General features: G+C 65.6%; 1 protein-coding gene across 5 annotated transcripts; it reads left to right on the top strand.

Moving 5' to 3' along the window:
* The first annotated feature begins 244 nt into the window (after positions 1-244).
* KLHL30 (kelch like family member 30) lies at positions 245-12305 on the top strand. 5 transcript variants are annotated; one of them, XR_014296981.1, is made up of 9 exons: positions 245-332; positions 2149-2962; positions 4273-4408; positions 6296-6382; positions 6924-7079; positions 8238-8426; positions 8957-9102; positions 10474-11102; positions 11991-12305. XR_014296981.1 is itself a non-coding variant. In XM_082658113.1 (8 exons), exons 2-8 carry the CDS (start codon positions 2189-2191, stop codon positions 10723-10725), a joined length of 1740 nt encoding a protein of 579 aa, XP_082514239.1. In that variant the 5' UTR covers positions 245-332; positions 2149-2188; the 3' UTR covers positions 10726-12305. The 5 variants fall into 5 exon arrangements, 3 of the variants coding, with proteins under 3 accessions (XP_082514239.1, XP_082514241.1, XP_082514240.1); XR_014296982.1 differs by having other exon boundaries at positions 11971-12305; XM_082658113.1 differs by having other exon boundaries at positions 10474-12305.
* Positions 12306-12634: the final 329 nt, after the last annotated feature.

Below are 12634 nucleotides of genomic sequence, written 5' to 3'. Positions count from 1 at the left end.
GGTGAGCCCAGACTCGCCCCTGCCCCGCGGTGCCTCCTGCCACCTGTCCTGTCTCAGGGGGGTCACAGGAGGCTCCAGGCCAGTGTGGGCTTTCAGGGAGGACAGCCAGGGAAGAGCTGTCACCTCTCTCCTTCCCCCACTGGCCACCCTCCCTCCCTCCTCCCTCCCCACACTGACAGAGGCTAAAAATACCCTTCGGTCCCCACGTGGCCGCCCCGCCCAGCCCAGCCCAGCTCAGTCATATCCCAGCAGGCCCTCCATACCCCTTGGCCGCTGGGCAGTCCTGCTCTCCAGGCTGAGTTCTGAGACAAGGTCCAGGTGCTGACTGAGAGGTAGGGTCTGGGGGGCAGATGGGAAGGCAAGGTGAGGACCAGGGCTGGCACCAGAGGGGAGGGTGGGTTCTAGTGGGACAGCTCAGTGGGCTTGGAGATCACAGCGCTGGGTGCTTTGGAGAGACCCTGCATGCTGGCTAGGCCAGGCCCCTCAGCGTGGGGTGGGGGCTCAGGTCCTGGCTGGGGAAGAGGGCGAGGGTGGGCCGGGGGAGGCTGGACCATACCTCTGACTGCAGCCGAGGCCACAGCAGCCAGCCCCTGGCCAGAGCTGGGTTAAGGCCCTTTGGTGTCCCACCCACTCTGCCCTCCTCTCTCCTGGCCTGGCAGGCACTGGGTGGAGGCTCTGAGACCCTCTGGAAGCGCCCGCCCCCCTGCTGGAACTGCGGGGCAGCAGGTGTCAGCAGACGACCTGAGGCCCCACGGGAAGGTGCTGGGCACCCTGGCCCGCTGGTCCCCAGGGCTGCAATGCCCGGAGAACGGGGCCACAGCAATGAGGGGAATGAGAGGCCTGGGGATGGCGGCCGCCTGACTGATCTCCTGCGCTCCCCTGGGAGGGAAGGGCCGCCTTCATCCTGGCCAGCGAGACCGCTGGGTCAGGCAGGATGGACACGGACCAGGGCTCCCTACCAGTCCTGTCTGTGCAGAGCCCAGGCAGGTCCTTGGGTCCCTAGGTGGGTTCCTGGGGTGCTTCCCTGCTCAACTCCCACCAACGGCACCCCCGCCCCGGGGCACCCGTGGTGCACGGTTCTCCTTATGGGGCTTTGTCACTTTCATGGCTCTTGGTTGACCCAGCATTTTGCACTGGCCTTCGCTTTGATGGGTCCGAAGCTGCCCCCTGGCGGACAGACAGCTTTTTTGCTGTGTGGTAACTCGGGGTGAGATCACCTGTGCAGAACCTTTGTTTCTCTGGGGCGGTTTTCTTAGGGCAAAAATACCCGAAGATCATAAAGAAATAGGCACATCATTAAATAAGCCCAGAAAAGGATCTGTTGAATCAGGCAATATGAACGGCGGCCGCCCCCCAGAAAGTCTCCTTTGCCTGCTTTTCTTTACCAACCTACGCCCAGCGACGTGTAACCTGGGGGTTCAGGGCCCAGGCCCCCGAGCCTGGTTCCCCATGTCTGAGCTGTGTGGTCTTGGACAAGCGACCTAAGCCTTTTTTGCCTCTGTCTCCCCACTTGTCAAAGGGACTCAAACAGCACCCAGCTCTCGGGGTGGCCGCGAGGGCTGAGTGATGAGTATTTGTGCAAAGCTTAGGATGGGCCTGGCACGTGGGGGGCACCGTGACAGCACAAGCTGCCGTGGGGACGTGACCCCTCGGCCCCTTTCACCGCCAGCCTCTTAATCAGCACATGAGGAAGCTGGGATCAGAGAGGGACGTGGCTCACCCAAGGTGACCCAGCAAGGTTATGCCCAGTGAGGACCTATGGGGCAGAAACTATTCAAATGCTGATGCTCTCCCCAGCAAGGTGGGATCTGGGAGCAGAGGAGGCCACTTGGGGGTTTGGGGGTCCACAGGGATCCCCACGCTCCAGGAGGAGGTATGGAGGGGGGCTGAGGCTTGGTTCCCTTGCTGGCCTGTCCTGCCCTGATCACTTGACCACGACTAGGTCTCCCGCCCGCTCTGAGCCTCAGCCTCCGCACTGTAACCTGGGAAAGACACTGCCTGCCTTGCAGGGCTGTGGGGATGGCTTAGGTGAGAGGCTGGGCGAAGCACTTCACACACAGTTGATGCTCAGACCGACGGTCGGGTGGATGGGTGACTCGGGCTGAGGAGACCGTCCCCGTGGCTGACCGTGCTGGCTCCTCTCCCTAGGAGCCCGTGGGGACGCCCGTGAGTAGGTGGCCGCGCAGTCATGGTGTGGAACGTGGACGACCTGGACTTCCACCTGCCCTCGCACGCCCAGGACATGCTGGACGGCCTGCGGCAGCTGCGCTTCCAGCCCAAGCTGGCGGACGTCACGCTGCTGGTGGGTGGCCGGGAGCTGCCCTGCCACCGGGGGCTCCTGGCGCTGAGCAGCCCCTACTTCCACGCCATGTTCGCGGGCGACTTCGCCGAGAGCTTCTCGGCGCGCGTGGAGCTGAGGGACATGGAGCCGGCCGTGGTGGCGCAGCTGGTGGACTTCGTGTACACGGGCCGGCTGACCATCACCCAGGGCAACGTGGAGGCGCTGACCCGCACGGCCGCGCGCCTCCACTTCCCCGCCGTGCAGAAGGTCTGCGGCCGCTACCTGCAGCAGCAGCTGGATGCCACCAACTGCCTCGGCATCTGTGAGTTTGGGGAGCAGCAGGGGTTGCTGGGCGTGGCTGCCAAGGCCTGGGCCTTCCTGAGGGAGAACTTTGAGGCCGTGGCACAGGAGGATGAGTTTCTGCAGCTGTCCCAAGAGCGGCTGGCCACTTGTCTGGCTGGCGACCTGCTGCAGGTGCAGCCGGAGCAGAGCCGGCTGGAGGCCCTGCTGCGCTGGGTGCGCCACGACCCCCAGGCCCGGGCCACCCACCTGCCCGAGCTGCTCGGCCTGGTGCACCTGGACGCCGTGCCCCGGCCCCGCATGCAGCAGCTGCTGGCCACGGAGCCGCTGATCCGGGAGTCGGAGGCCTGTCGGGAGGCCCTGTCCCAGGGCCACGAGGGGGTAAGTGACGGGTGGGGAGCGGGGAGAGGTGCTCCAGAGACCCCACCGGCATGGGGACTGACAGTATGATGGGGGTGTCCCCAACCTTGCAACTCTGCCTCCCTTGGGCCGGTTACCTGTGAGGGGGTCGCAGTTCATCCCCAAGTACAGGTTGCGCCCCTGGGTGTGCCATACCCTGGACGTGAGGGGAGGGGGACCCCAGAAGTGGTCATTCCCAACCCCTGTCTTGAAGGAGCCCACAGCTTGGTGGGGACAAACCTGGAAACACACCTAAGGCAGCATGAGAAAGGCCAGCGCTGGACTGTGGGCATTCTCAGAGGGTCAGGCAGTCACGGAGAGCTCTCCGGAGGAGGCAGCATCTGAGCTGGGCTTTAGAGGAAGGATAGGAGCTTGGCAAGGGGGACCATAGTACAGGAAGACGGCACAGCTCGCGCCCAGGCAAGGAGCACGGACAGGCGTGGCAGCCGGCCACCACCTGCCCCTTAGGAAGCTGCTCCAGCGTTTATCGGGTGCAATTTCCTATCTGTGCTGGAGGTGGGCCCAGTGGGTGGACAGGTCCTAATGAAGCGACGGGCCAGGGGAGCCGAAGTCTGTCCGCTGCCAGGCAGCCTTGCTCGGAAGGGCTTCTTAGGAGCCACGTCAGGGGACAAAGACGTGGCTCAGGCCAGTGGCGGGGTGTGTGGTGGCAAATACTAACCGCTCCCCCGCCAGGCCCCTCCAGGCCCCGCCAGGCACAGAGGGCGGCCTCGCGCTGGAGCCAGCTAGGAGCCCCGCCCACTAGGTGGTCACCCTGTGACGGCGGGTGGTGGGAGGGCAGGTCTGAGAGGCAGTGGGACCCCGGGATCCTGGGAGCTCTGGGCGGTGGCTCCTTACCCACCCAGGTAGGAACATCCCAGCATTTCCTGCTGGGCCATCCCAGCGCGACCTGCCACAGGCTGGCTCGGGGAGCTGGGCTCCTGGGGGGGCGGGGAGCTTAGGTGGGGAGCTGGGGAAACGTACGGGCCTTGGCCGCTCGAAGCGAGCAGGTCTCACGCGCAGGCACACCAGGACCTGCTGCCCCCGCCTCTCCCGGCCCTGAGCGCTTCTTACCGTCGCCGGCATGGCGTGTGGACGTGTGTGTGTGTGAGTGCGCACCCACACACAAGCACACCCGGGCACGCACGCGCTGCAGCTCGCCCCGCCCTGTCACAGGGCCACGCGGAGGGCCCACGGCTGCCCCCAAACGCCCCGGCCACCCCCTGCCGCAGAAGCCACCTTAGCGGCCTGCCGGCGCCTGGGCGCCTCTGACCCCAGCCCTCCCGGCCCCACAGGCGCTGCTGGGCCTCCCGCGGGAACTGGAGGAGGTTCTGGTGGTGGTTGGCGGGCGGGCGCTGGAGGAAGAGGAGGAGGACGCCGAGCAGCTGGCTCCCCGCCCCGGGAACTTCGCCTTCTACGACCCCAAGGCCAGTGAGTGACCGTCCGGCGCCCAGGGCACGGGCACTGCTGTCCCCGCACCGCGACACGGGCTGCACAGAGAGCGGGGCACCCACCGGCCGCGCAGGGGCGGGATGGGGGGCTGCAGAGGAAACCGGGGCCCCCACAAGGGAGGGGGGCTGACTGTGGGGGGGCGCTGCGGCCCCCTCTCCCTCCAGCCACAGCCCTAACTTTGGGCCCCAGGGCCTTGGGTAAAGGGTCCTACCGCCCAGACGGCACAGCGTGGGAAGGTGGCCGCTGGCCGGAGTGGGAGGGCGGCCTGACCGCTGCTTCCTCTTGGCACCCCTGCCCTGTGCGCCCAGTGGAACCAGGTCCCAGGGGGAGGACAGAGGGCCGGGGGTGCAGGCAGCCTGGGGAGTGAGAGCTCTGGGTCGGCCCAGTGGGGCTCTGATTCTGGCCTTTGAGCGGGTCTCTCCACCTCCTTGAGCCTCGGTTTCCTCATCTGTGAGATGGCCTTTGTAACAAGGAGCCAATGGGAAGAGGGGCCAGGCCTGCCGTCTGGATGGGGCCTCTCCTGACCACAAGAAAGCAGGGTTGAGGGGGCAGCAGGACGGTGGAGGGGGCACACTGGCCCCAGGAAGCTCTTTGGAAAGCACTGCGGAGCTGGCCGCTGTCCTGGGGCCGCTCGGCAGGTGGCCACCACCCCCATGGCGTCAGCGGCTGGCGGGCTCCAGGAAGTCCGAGGCCGGCTGTCCCAAGTCAGGGCCTGACGAGAAGGGATTTGGGGGCTGACGTCAGGAGCTGAGCCCAGGAGCAGCTGTCCCTCAGACCCCGAGGGGAGGAGGCAGGGGGGCACTGGCAGGCAAAGGTCTGGTGACCGCTGGGCAGTCCCCACCCTGGGGTGACACAGACATGAGTCAGGGGGACACGCAGTCCCTGCCCAGCGGGCTGGCACCCGGCGAAGCCTGGGGTTTCACATGTCCTGAAAACTGTCGTAAACAGTAAACAAAGTCCTCCCGGGGACGTCCCCGAGGCCCAGGTCTCTCCCACAGCCTCCCACAAGCACCCAAAATGTGTCCATTATAGGACTTAACCATTCCCACACTTACTGCCTCATTTTGGTTTTTTCAAAGCACTTTCTCGTCTCTTGCTTCAGTTTACCTCGTGTAGCTTCGTGAAGGCAGGTCCAGCGCGGGGGCATTACCCCATCCCTCACACTGGGGACGCTGTACCTTTAACAGCAGCCGTCTGACAGACGAGTCTCCTGTAGTCCCCACGCCCCCAGAGATGGGAATTAGCCCCATTCTACAGAAGAGGAAGCCGAGGCTGGGGCTTATTCAAGGCCGCACTGCCGGTGCAGAAGAGCTGGGGTCTGGACCCGCTCTGCCCGCTACATGGCTGAGTCTGATCCCCTCCACGCTGCCCGTGGGCGCGGAAGGTGCTCAGCATGAATGAACGGATGAGAAACGAGTGAACGAATGAGGCTGGTGTCATAACCCCCCCTGTGGTTAGTGAGCAGGCCCCTTAACCCATCCCCCATCTGACTGAGGTGGGACCTGACTCAGGCCCAAGAGGGCCGTCGGGGGTCAGTGGGATCTGCTGCAGTGCCGGGGTGAGACCTGGCCTCTGGAGCCTGGACCGCTACTCGGCACACCCTGGGTGCAGTCAGGTGTCCAGTCTGGGTGCCGGGCTCTGAGGGCGGCGTGGGGCACCGGGGGTCTCCAGGAGAGACGGTGCACACGCAGCACCCGGGGCCACCTCGAGCCTCACCCCACCGGTGTCCTCCCCCACCTCTGCCCTCAGCTGAGTCCCCCCCTCGGCCCTCCCCACCGGTGAGGGGACATTTCTGCACCCCTAGAGCGGGGAGGAGAGGCCCCCGCAGTGAGCCCAGCCACCCTGACCCCTCAATCTTCTTGCCAGAGAGGTGGATGGCGCTCCCAGACTTCCCTGACTACCACAAGTGGGGCTTCTCTCTGGCGGCGCTGAACAACGACGTCTACGTGACAGGTGGGCAGGCGGGCGCTCCCCGCCTTGAGCCAGGCTCCCAGCAGCTTAATCCACAGAGCAGATCTGACCCCTGAACGTAATGGTCGTGAGGACAAACCCTCGCCCTGCACTCAGTGGAATACCTGCCCGTTTAGTCAAGGCTCTTCCAGACCTTTCCATCTTGTGAAAGCAGGGACATTTACAGTCCACACGAGGGTGCAGGGAACCGTTCTGTGTTCTGTCCTACAGCCGGGGCCTCCCCAGAAGGAGCTGTGTGATGGAGGGTGCCGGGGTCAGTCTTCTGTTTTATGTGTTAGAAGTTGGGGGTCCTTGTAAGGTCTGATTGAGAAGAAAGCTTCCACTCGTGGAGGTTTGAAACCACTGATCATGTTCCGCTTGTTTCTGGGGTGTCCAAGTCACACGGCGAGACTGCGCCACCACGGCCACCCCCTGCCCAGTGTCCAGCAGGACGGAGGCCTGGCCGGGGGGGGGGGGGAAGGGGGCGGGGCCCTGGAGAGCCCAGGCTGGCGGGCGCCCGAGTGGACAGAGCCTCTCCCGGCAGGGGGCTCTCGGGGCACCAAGACGGACACCTGGTCCACAACGCAGGCCTGGTGCTTCCCGCTGAGGGAGGCAGCCTGGAGGCCCGTGGCGCCCATGCTGAAGGCCCGCACCAACCACGCCAGCGCGGCGCTCAACGGGGAGATCTACGCCATTGGCGGTGAGGCCCCTCCCCTCGCCTCCTGCCTCCTTCCGGCCCCTCCTCGCCCTCTGCCGCCTGGCAGCCTCTCGCCCCCACACCTGGGCCACCTGCTCCCTGGGCATCTGGGGTGAGGCTCAGACGCGAGCCTTGGTAGCCGGCCCCAGGGTGATTCAATGCTCTCCAGGGACGCAAGAACAGGACAACGAGTCAGTCCCCGAAAGGGACCCATGAGGAGCTGGGGCCTCGAGCTGCCAGCAGGGACGACCACTCCCATCCCAGAAACTTGGGCTCAGCCCTCAGCTTGGGGCCACCTCCTTGGTGACGTCCCTGGGGTGAGGGGACCCACCGTGCCTCCTTTTGCTGTCACCTTTGCCCACGCCACGCCCTCAGCCTGAGCCCAGGGCCCACCTTATCCCCCTTACACCCCAGAGCTGCTGCAAGGAGACGCTAACGGTTAGATAAGTATTGAGACATGAGATGCGTGTGGGAGTTTCCCAAGGCCTCTGGAGGTGACAAGCTGGCCCTGAGGCCGTCCTAGGTGCCCCACCTGTCCTGGCCGGCCCCCTTGCCCTCAGTGGCTGCCGTATCCCTGACCCAAGGGTAGAGGGCACGCGTAGGGCCCAGGGCAGCTCAGGGTCCCCAGGCTCTCAGAGCCCAAGGTGGGCTCCAGGGAGAGCAGGAAGCCCTCCCACCCACGGCTGGTCTATGTCACTGTCACATCCAGAGCGGAGGTGCTGCCTAGAGCTCCATCCACTGACCTCCTCTCTCCCACGGAAGGACCCCACCACGTGAGGGGTCAGGGGGCGGTGGCCTCCTGGGGGCCCCGCGGGCACCTCTCCAAGCGCCCTGGGCTCTGAAATGTTCAGAGAGGCTGGGCTTCACCGTGAGGCCCCATTGCCCACTCTGGAGTCGGGTGGTCCTGGGTCCAGGTGCCCACCCTCATGCCACTGCTTGGAGGTGAGGCCTTGGGCAGACACCCTCACCTCTCCGAGCCCCAGCTTCGCTCTCTGTAAAATGAGGATAAGTCCCCTGCCTCTCAAGGCCGTGCCCTTCCCCTCCTGGGGCGCCCGGAGTGGTCCCTGCGGCCTCTACAGGGCCCCAGACCCTGCATCTCTGGGAGCCTTCGCTCATCCTAGCCCCCTGCAGCCCTGACGCCTCCACGCCTTGCCCCTGCAGGCACCGCTCTGGATGCTGTAGAGGTGGAGAGCTACGACCCCTACACGGACACCTGGACGCCCGTCAGCCCCGCCCTCAAGTACGTCAGCAACTTCTCGGCGGCCGGCTGCCAAGGCAGGCTCTACCTGGTGGGCTCCAGCGCCTGCAAGTACAACGCCCTGGCTCTGCAGTGCTACAATCCCGTCACAGGTCGGGGAGAGGGGGCATGGGGCACGGGGAGGGGCCGGGGCCGGGCCACCAGTCCCTCCCAGTGTGGCCGAGGGGTAGGTGGGACCCGGGGGCAGGGCACAGGTGGGATCCCACCTCAGTGAGCGGGAGGGTGGAGGCCCCAGGGGTAGGTGAGGTCGAGGGGGGCAGGGCGCCGGCCGCCACGGCCCCATCAGCAGCGGATGGGACAGTCGAGGAAGGCAGGGGACCAAGGGGGCAGGGGACAAAGGGGGTCACCGGCTCAGAGCCACAGCTCCATCCCAGCCTGGAGGTATAGGGGGCTGGGGGCAGAGTGCCCAGGGCGGGGGACAGGGAAGCCCAGCCCTGGGACTGAAAGCTGTCTGGCTGCTGCCTCTGCCTGGAACTGGTCTCCTGGGGACGAGCAGTGGCCCGGACCCCAAGGCACAGTGGGCGCCAGTGTGGGCTCTAGACTCTGTGCCAGGCTTTGGGCCCCCTCGGGAGCCCTGGCCGCACGGCCGCCTGGTGACGCGGGCTGGGGCATGTCCCCGCAGACGCGTGGAGCGTGGTCGCCTCGCCCTTCCTCCCCAAGTACTTGTCCTCGCCGCGCTGCACCGCGCTGCACGGGGCGCTCTACCTGGTGGGGGACAATACCAAGAAGGTCTACGTGTACGACCCCGGGGCCAACCTGTGGCAGAAGGTGAGCCAGCCTCACCTCCCAGGGCGACCCCCACCTGGACCCCTGACCCTGCAGAGAGCAGGCCTGGGGACGGTGGGGTCTGGGGGTGTCGCCACCGAGGGAGGTGGGGACAGTGAATGGAGACACGAGAGCCCAGAGCCCCCCTGAGGATGAGCGCGCCGAGAACCTCAGGCTGCTGGTCGTGGAGGGTGCTCCGTCCCCAGCACACAGCGCCTGTCCTCCTCAGGGGGCAAAACCGGGCTCAGTACTCAGGGACCTGTGGACTCAGAGACAGCGCTTCCTTCTTGGTGTCGGCCGGGCCCGAGGGGGAGTGAGTCTCCCGGCCCTGGGGGTGGTCAAGCCAGGGAGGGGATTCCTGAGCTGTGGGGGCGGGGAGCAGCCATTCCTAGGCATCCCGTTCACCCCACCCCCATTGCCGCTACTCCCTCCCTCCTCCATCAGGCCCAGGGGAGGGCGCGGTGGGTGGACCCTTGGGGGCAACGGAGCCCTGGCCTTTCCCCCTGTTTCTTCCCGAGAAGGGGGAGGGACAGTGCCCGGAGCCCGTGGTGGCCTCGGCACTAGCTGGGCCAGCAGGGCAGCAGCAAGGCCTCTGTGATCCTGCTGACCGCAGCTGGCCCCTGGCGTCAGCGCTCAGCTGACCGGAGGCCCCCATTACAGTGGCAGAACAGGTGCAGGGAGGACCTGCCAGGCTGCCGCTTTCTTCCTGGGTCCCGTCGGCCGGGCCCGTCCCAGCCCACAGCGTGGTTCTGGGCTGGGTCCCAGCTGTGCGGGGCTCCACTTGGTCCTCCCCAGGCCTGGGGGGTGCCACCCAAGACCTCTCTCTTCCTGCCCTCCCAGGCTCTTCCAGAAGGGCCCACATCTTTAGCCCTCACCCCGCAGCCCCCATCCAGGGCACCCCTAGGCTACGGGCCGAGGCAAGGGGTGCAGGGGCAGAGCGATGGGTCCCATGGGGCACCAGTCAGGGCTGAGGCCACATCTGTTCCCTCCGAGAGAGAACCGCCGAGAACCAGAAGCGCAGCCCAGCCCTCACCCTGGGAGGGAGCCCTGGGGTCAGCCCTCCACATCTCCCACCCGCTTTGACTCCCCAGCTTCAGATGTGAGCAAATTCAGGCCTAAGAGAGAAAGAGGGGGCCGGAAACATCATCCTGGGAGACGTAGGGTGGAGAGGGGACCAGTGGGGTCTCTCCACTGAAGGGAGAGTCTGAGGGGTCCTGGAGGGGCAGCCGGGGTGAGGTCCCAGGCAGCAGGTGTGCTGGTACCCTGGATGGGGTGCGGGCCGTCCTCTCTGCATGTCCCCCCGTCCCACCCCGAGGGCACCGTCACCACCACCCTCCAGTCGCCCACTGGACGCTGACCGAGGACTGTCCACAGGTGCAGTCCCTGCACAGCCTGCATGAGAACGGGGCGCTGGTGTCGCTGGGGGATGAGCTGTACGTGACGGGCGGCCGCTGGCAGGGCATGGACGGCGACTACCACGTGGAGATGGAGGCCTACGACCCGCGGCGCGACGCCTGGACCCGCCACGGCGCCCTGCCCCGCCTCTGGCTCTACCATGGGGCCTCCGCCGTCTTCCTGGATGTCTCCAAGTGGACCCAGCCCTTCGGGCCCACCCAGGAGCCCTAAGCCGCCCCTCGGCGCGCCTGGAGCAGGCCCGCTGAGCTCCCGCCCCGGGGGACGGCCCCCTTTCACTGTGGCTTGTGAACCAAAGTGTCGCCGTCCCCTCCAGGGCTTGGGCTGGGTTCGGGCCACCAGGGGACGTCAGAGGACACAGCCTTGGTCTCCGCAGCCACCACGCCAAACTCTGAGCTGACCCGCGGGAAGGGCTGGGCCTCTGGAAGCCTGTATGGATGGGAGAAGCAGCTCTACTGCCTGTGGGGTGTCTGAGACCTCAGAGGAAGGAGCCCAGGGCCGGGGGAGCCTTGAGAGAACTCCCGTGCTCTCTGAATACTGGCCGCTCCTGGCTGTGTGTCCCACTGGTGGCTTTTGGAGGACCTGCACAGGTGAGGGTGACACGGAGGCCCAGGAAGCTGAGGCTGTTGCAGAGGGCGGGCAGCACAGAGCAAAGGGCCTGAGGTGGGGTCAGCGCCCAGCCCTGGGGGGCCTGCTTCTGCCTGTCCCACAGCTGTGTGACCACGGCCGGCAGCCGACCCTCTCTGGGCCTCGGGCACATGGGGCTGCCTCGGGTGGGCTGTCTGCTCTCCCTGCCCCCAGCCTTATGTTGGCACCTTGTTTCCAAAGACTGTTTCTGGGGACAAAGGAGACCCAGCCTTTTCTGTGTCAGCCCCAGGAGGGCAGCACTCAGAGGCTCTGAGGGAAGGTGGTGGGGCGTGGCAGGAGGAGAAGGGTCCTCCCACCCGCTTGGGCGCTGGGGGCAGAGGGGGCAGTAGGGCTTCCCAGGGAGGCGAGCAGCGAGAGCCAGGACCCCCCCCTGTTTCTTGGGGAGATTTGCTTCTAAACAAAGGCTCTTCATCAAAATGAAGGTCCCCAGACGGGGGCCCACAGGGGCGGGGGTCCTGCAGGGACTTCGGGGGATGGCCCTTGGGCGCTTTGGTGGTTTGCGCCCAGGCGGCCTCCTGAGTGAGGAAGACCAGCATTTGGGGTGACTCGGGTGGCTCGCGCCTGCCCAGAGCCCCCCGACTTGGACTGGGTCCCCTCGCGGGGCTGGCTCGGCCGCCCTGCTCCTTCCACCTCATCCTGAACAAGGCCAAGTTTGTAGCCAAGGGGATGATGAAGGACTCCCACTGGGTCCTCCGTGGGCCAGCCCCTTTGACACAGGCTCTGTCAGGGGACACAGGGCTCCAGATGGGGAGCTCTGGGTCCAGCCTGGCACCGAGCAGCTGAGGCCTCGGGTACCTCCCACCCCCTCAGGACCCGGGTTTCCTCTCCAGGACCAGCCCACAAGCTCCTCTGTGAAGGCATCAGGGACCCAAGGGACCCTTGACATCCCTGGTCCTGAGGAAGGAGCCCCTGGTCCCTCCAGCTTCTATGGATCCAGATCCACTTTGCTCCCAGACCTGAGCCCTCACAGCCATGTCTTACGGGAGAATTCAGTTGGCCCCAGGGCCCAGACAGAGCGGGGCCTGCTGAGTGTCTGCTCTCTGCACCTGAGGACACGTGGTGGGCTGGTGGCCTGGGCGAAAATGAGGATGAAGGTTTCTGGGATCCTTGAATCTTTCCTTAAGAAAATCTTCTGAATTTTCAATCCAGACAGTGATTGAAAGTGCTTTTTCAAAACAAAAACTGAACGTGTCAAAGTGGACTTATTTTGATGACAAATGGGTAGTTGAAAAGGTGGTGTTCTAGAAGACCTGCTTTCTGCCCCACTTGCCCCCATGGCACTGGGGGGCAGTACTTGGGGTGGGGGAGCATAGCCCACCCCAGGGCCTTGTCCTCAACTTTGGGGCGCCAAACCGCCCTTCGTCTGATCAGCAGAGCTGGAATCGAGCCCCTCCAGTTGAGTGATGGAGAATACTTTAATGAGGAGCTATTTCCGAGGTGCGGGCAGGCTGAGGGGGACCCAGCAAGGGCTCGA

This window comes from Grampus griseus (genome assembly GCF_964374135.1).
Source record: "Grampus griseus genome assembly, chromosome: 7".
Lineage (NCBI taxonomy): Eukaryota > Metazoa > Chordata > Mammalia > Artiodactyla > Delphinidae > Grampus > Grampus griseus.
The sequence above is the reverse complement of the archived record's forward strand: the minus strand, read 5'-3'. Positions and strand labels throughout refer to the sequence as shown.

Excerpts from the sequence above, each read along its gene's own strand:
- KLHL30 (XM_082658113.1), top strand. The coding sequence starts at position 2,189 with ATGGTGTGGAACGTGGACGACCTGGACTTCCACCTGCCCTCGCACGCC. Across the intron at positions 6,383-6,923 it reads CAACGACGTCTACGTGACAG|GGGGCTCTCGGGGCACCAAG; the intron begins GTGGGCAGGCGG and ends CTCTCCCGGCAG. Across the intron at positions 8,427-8,956 it reads GTGCTACAATCCCGTCACAG|ACGCGTGGAGCGTGGTCGCC; the intron begins GTCGGGGAGAGG and ends ATGTCCCCGCAG.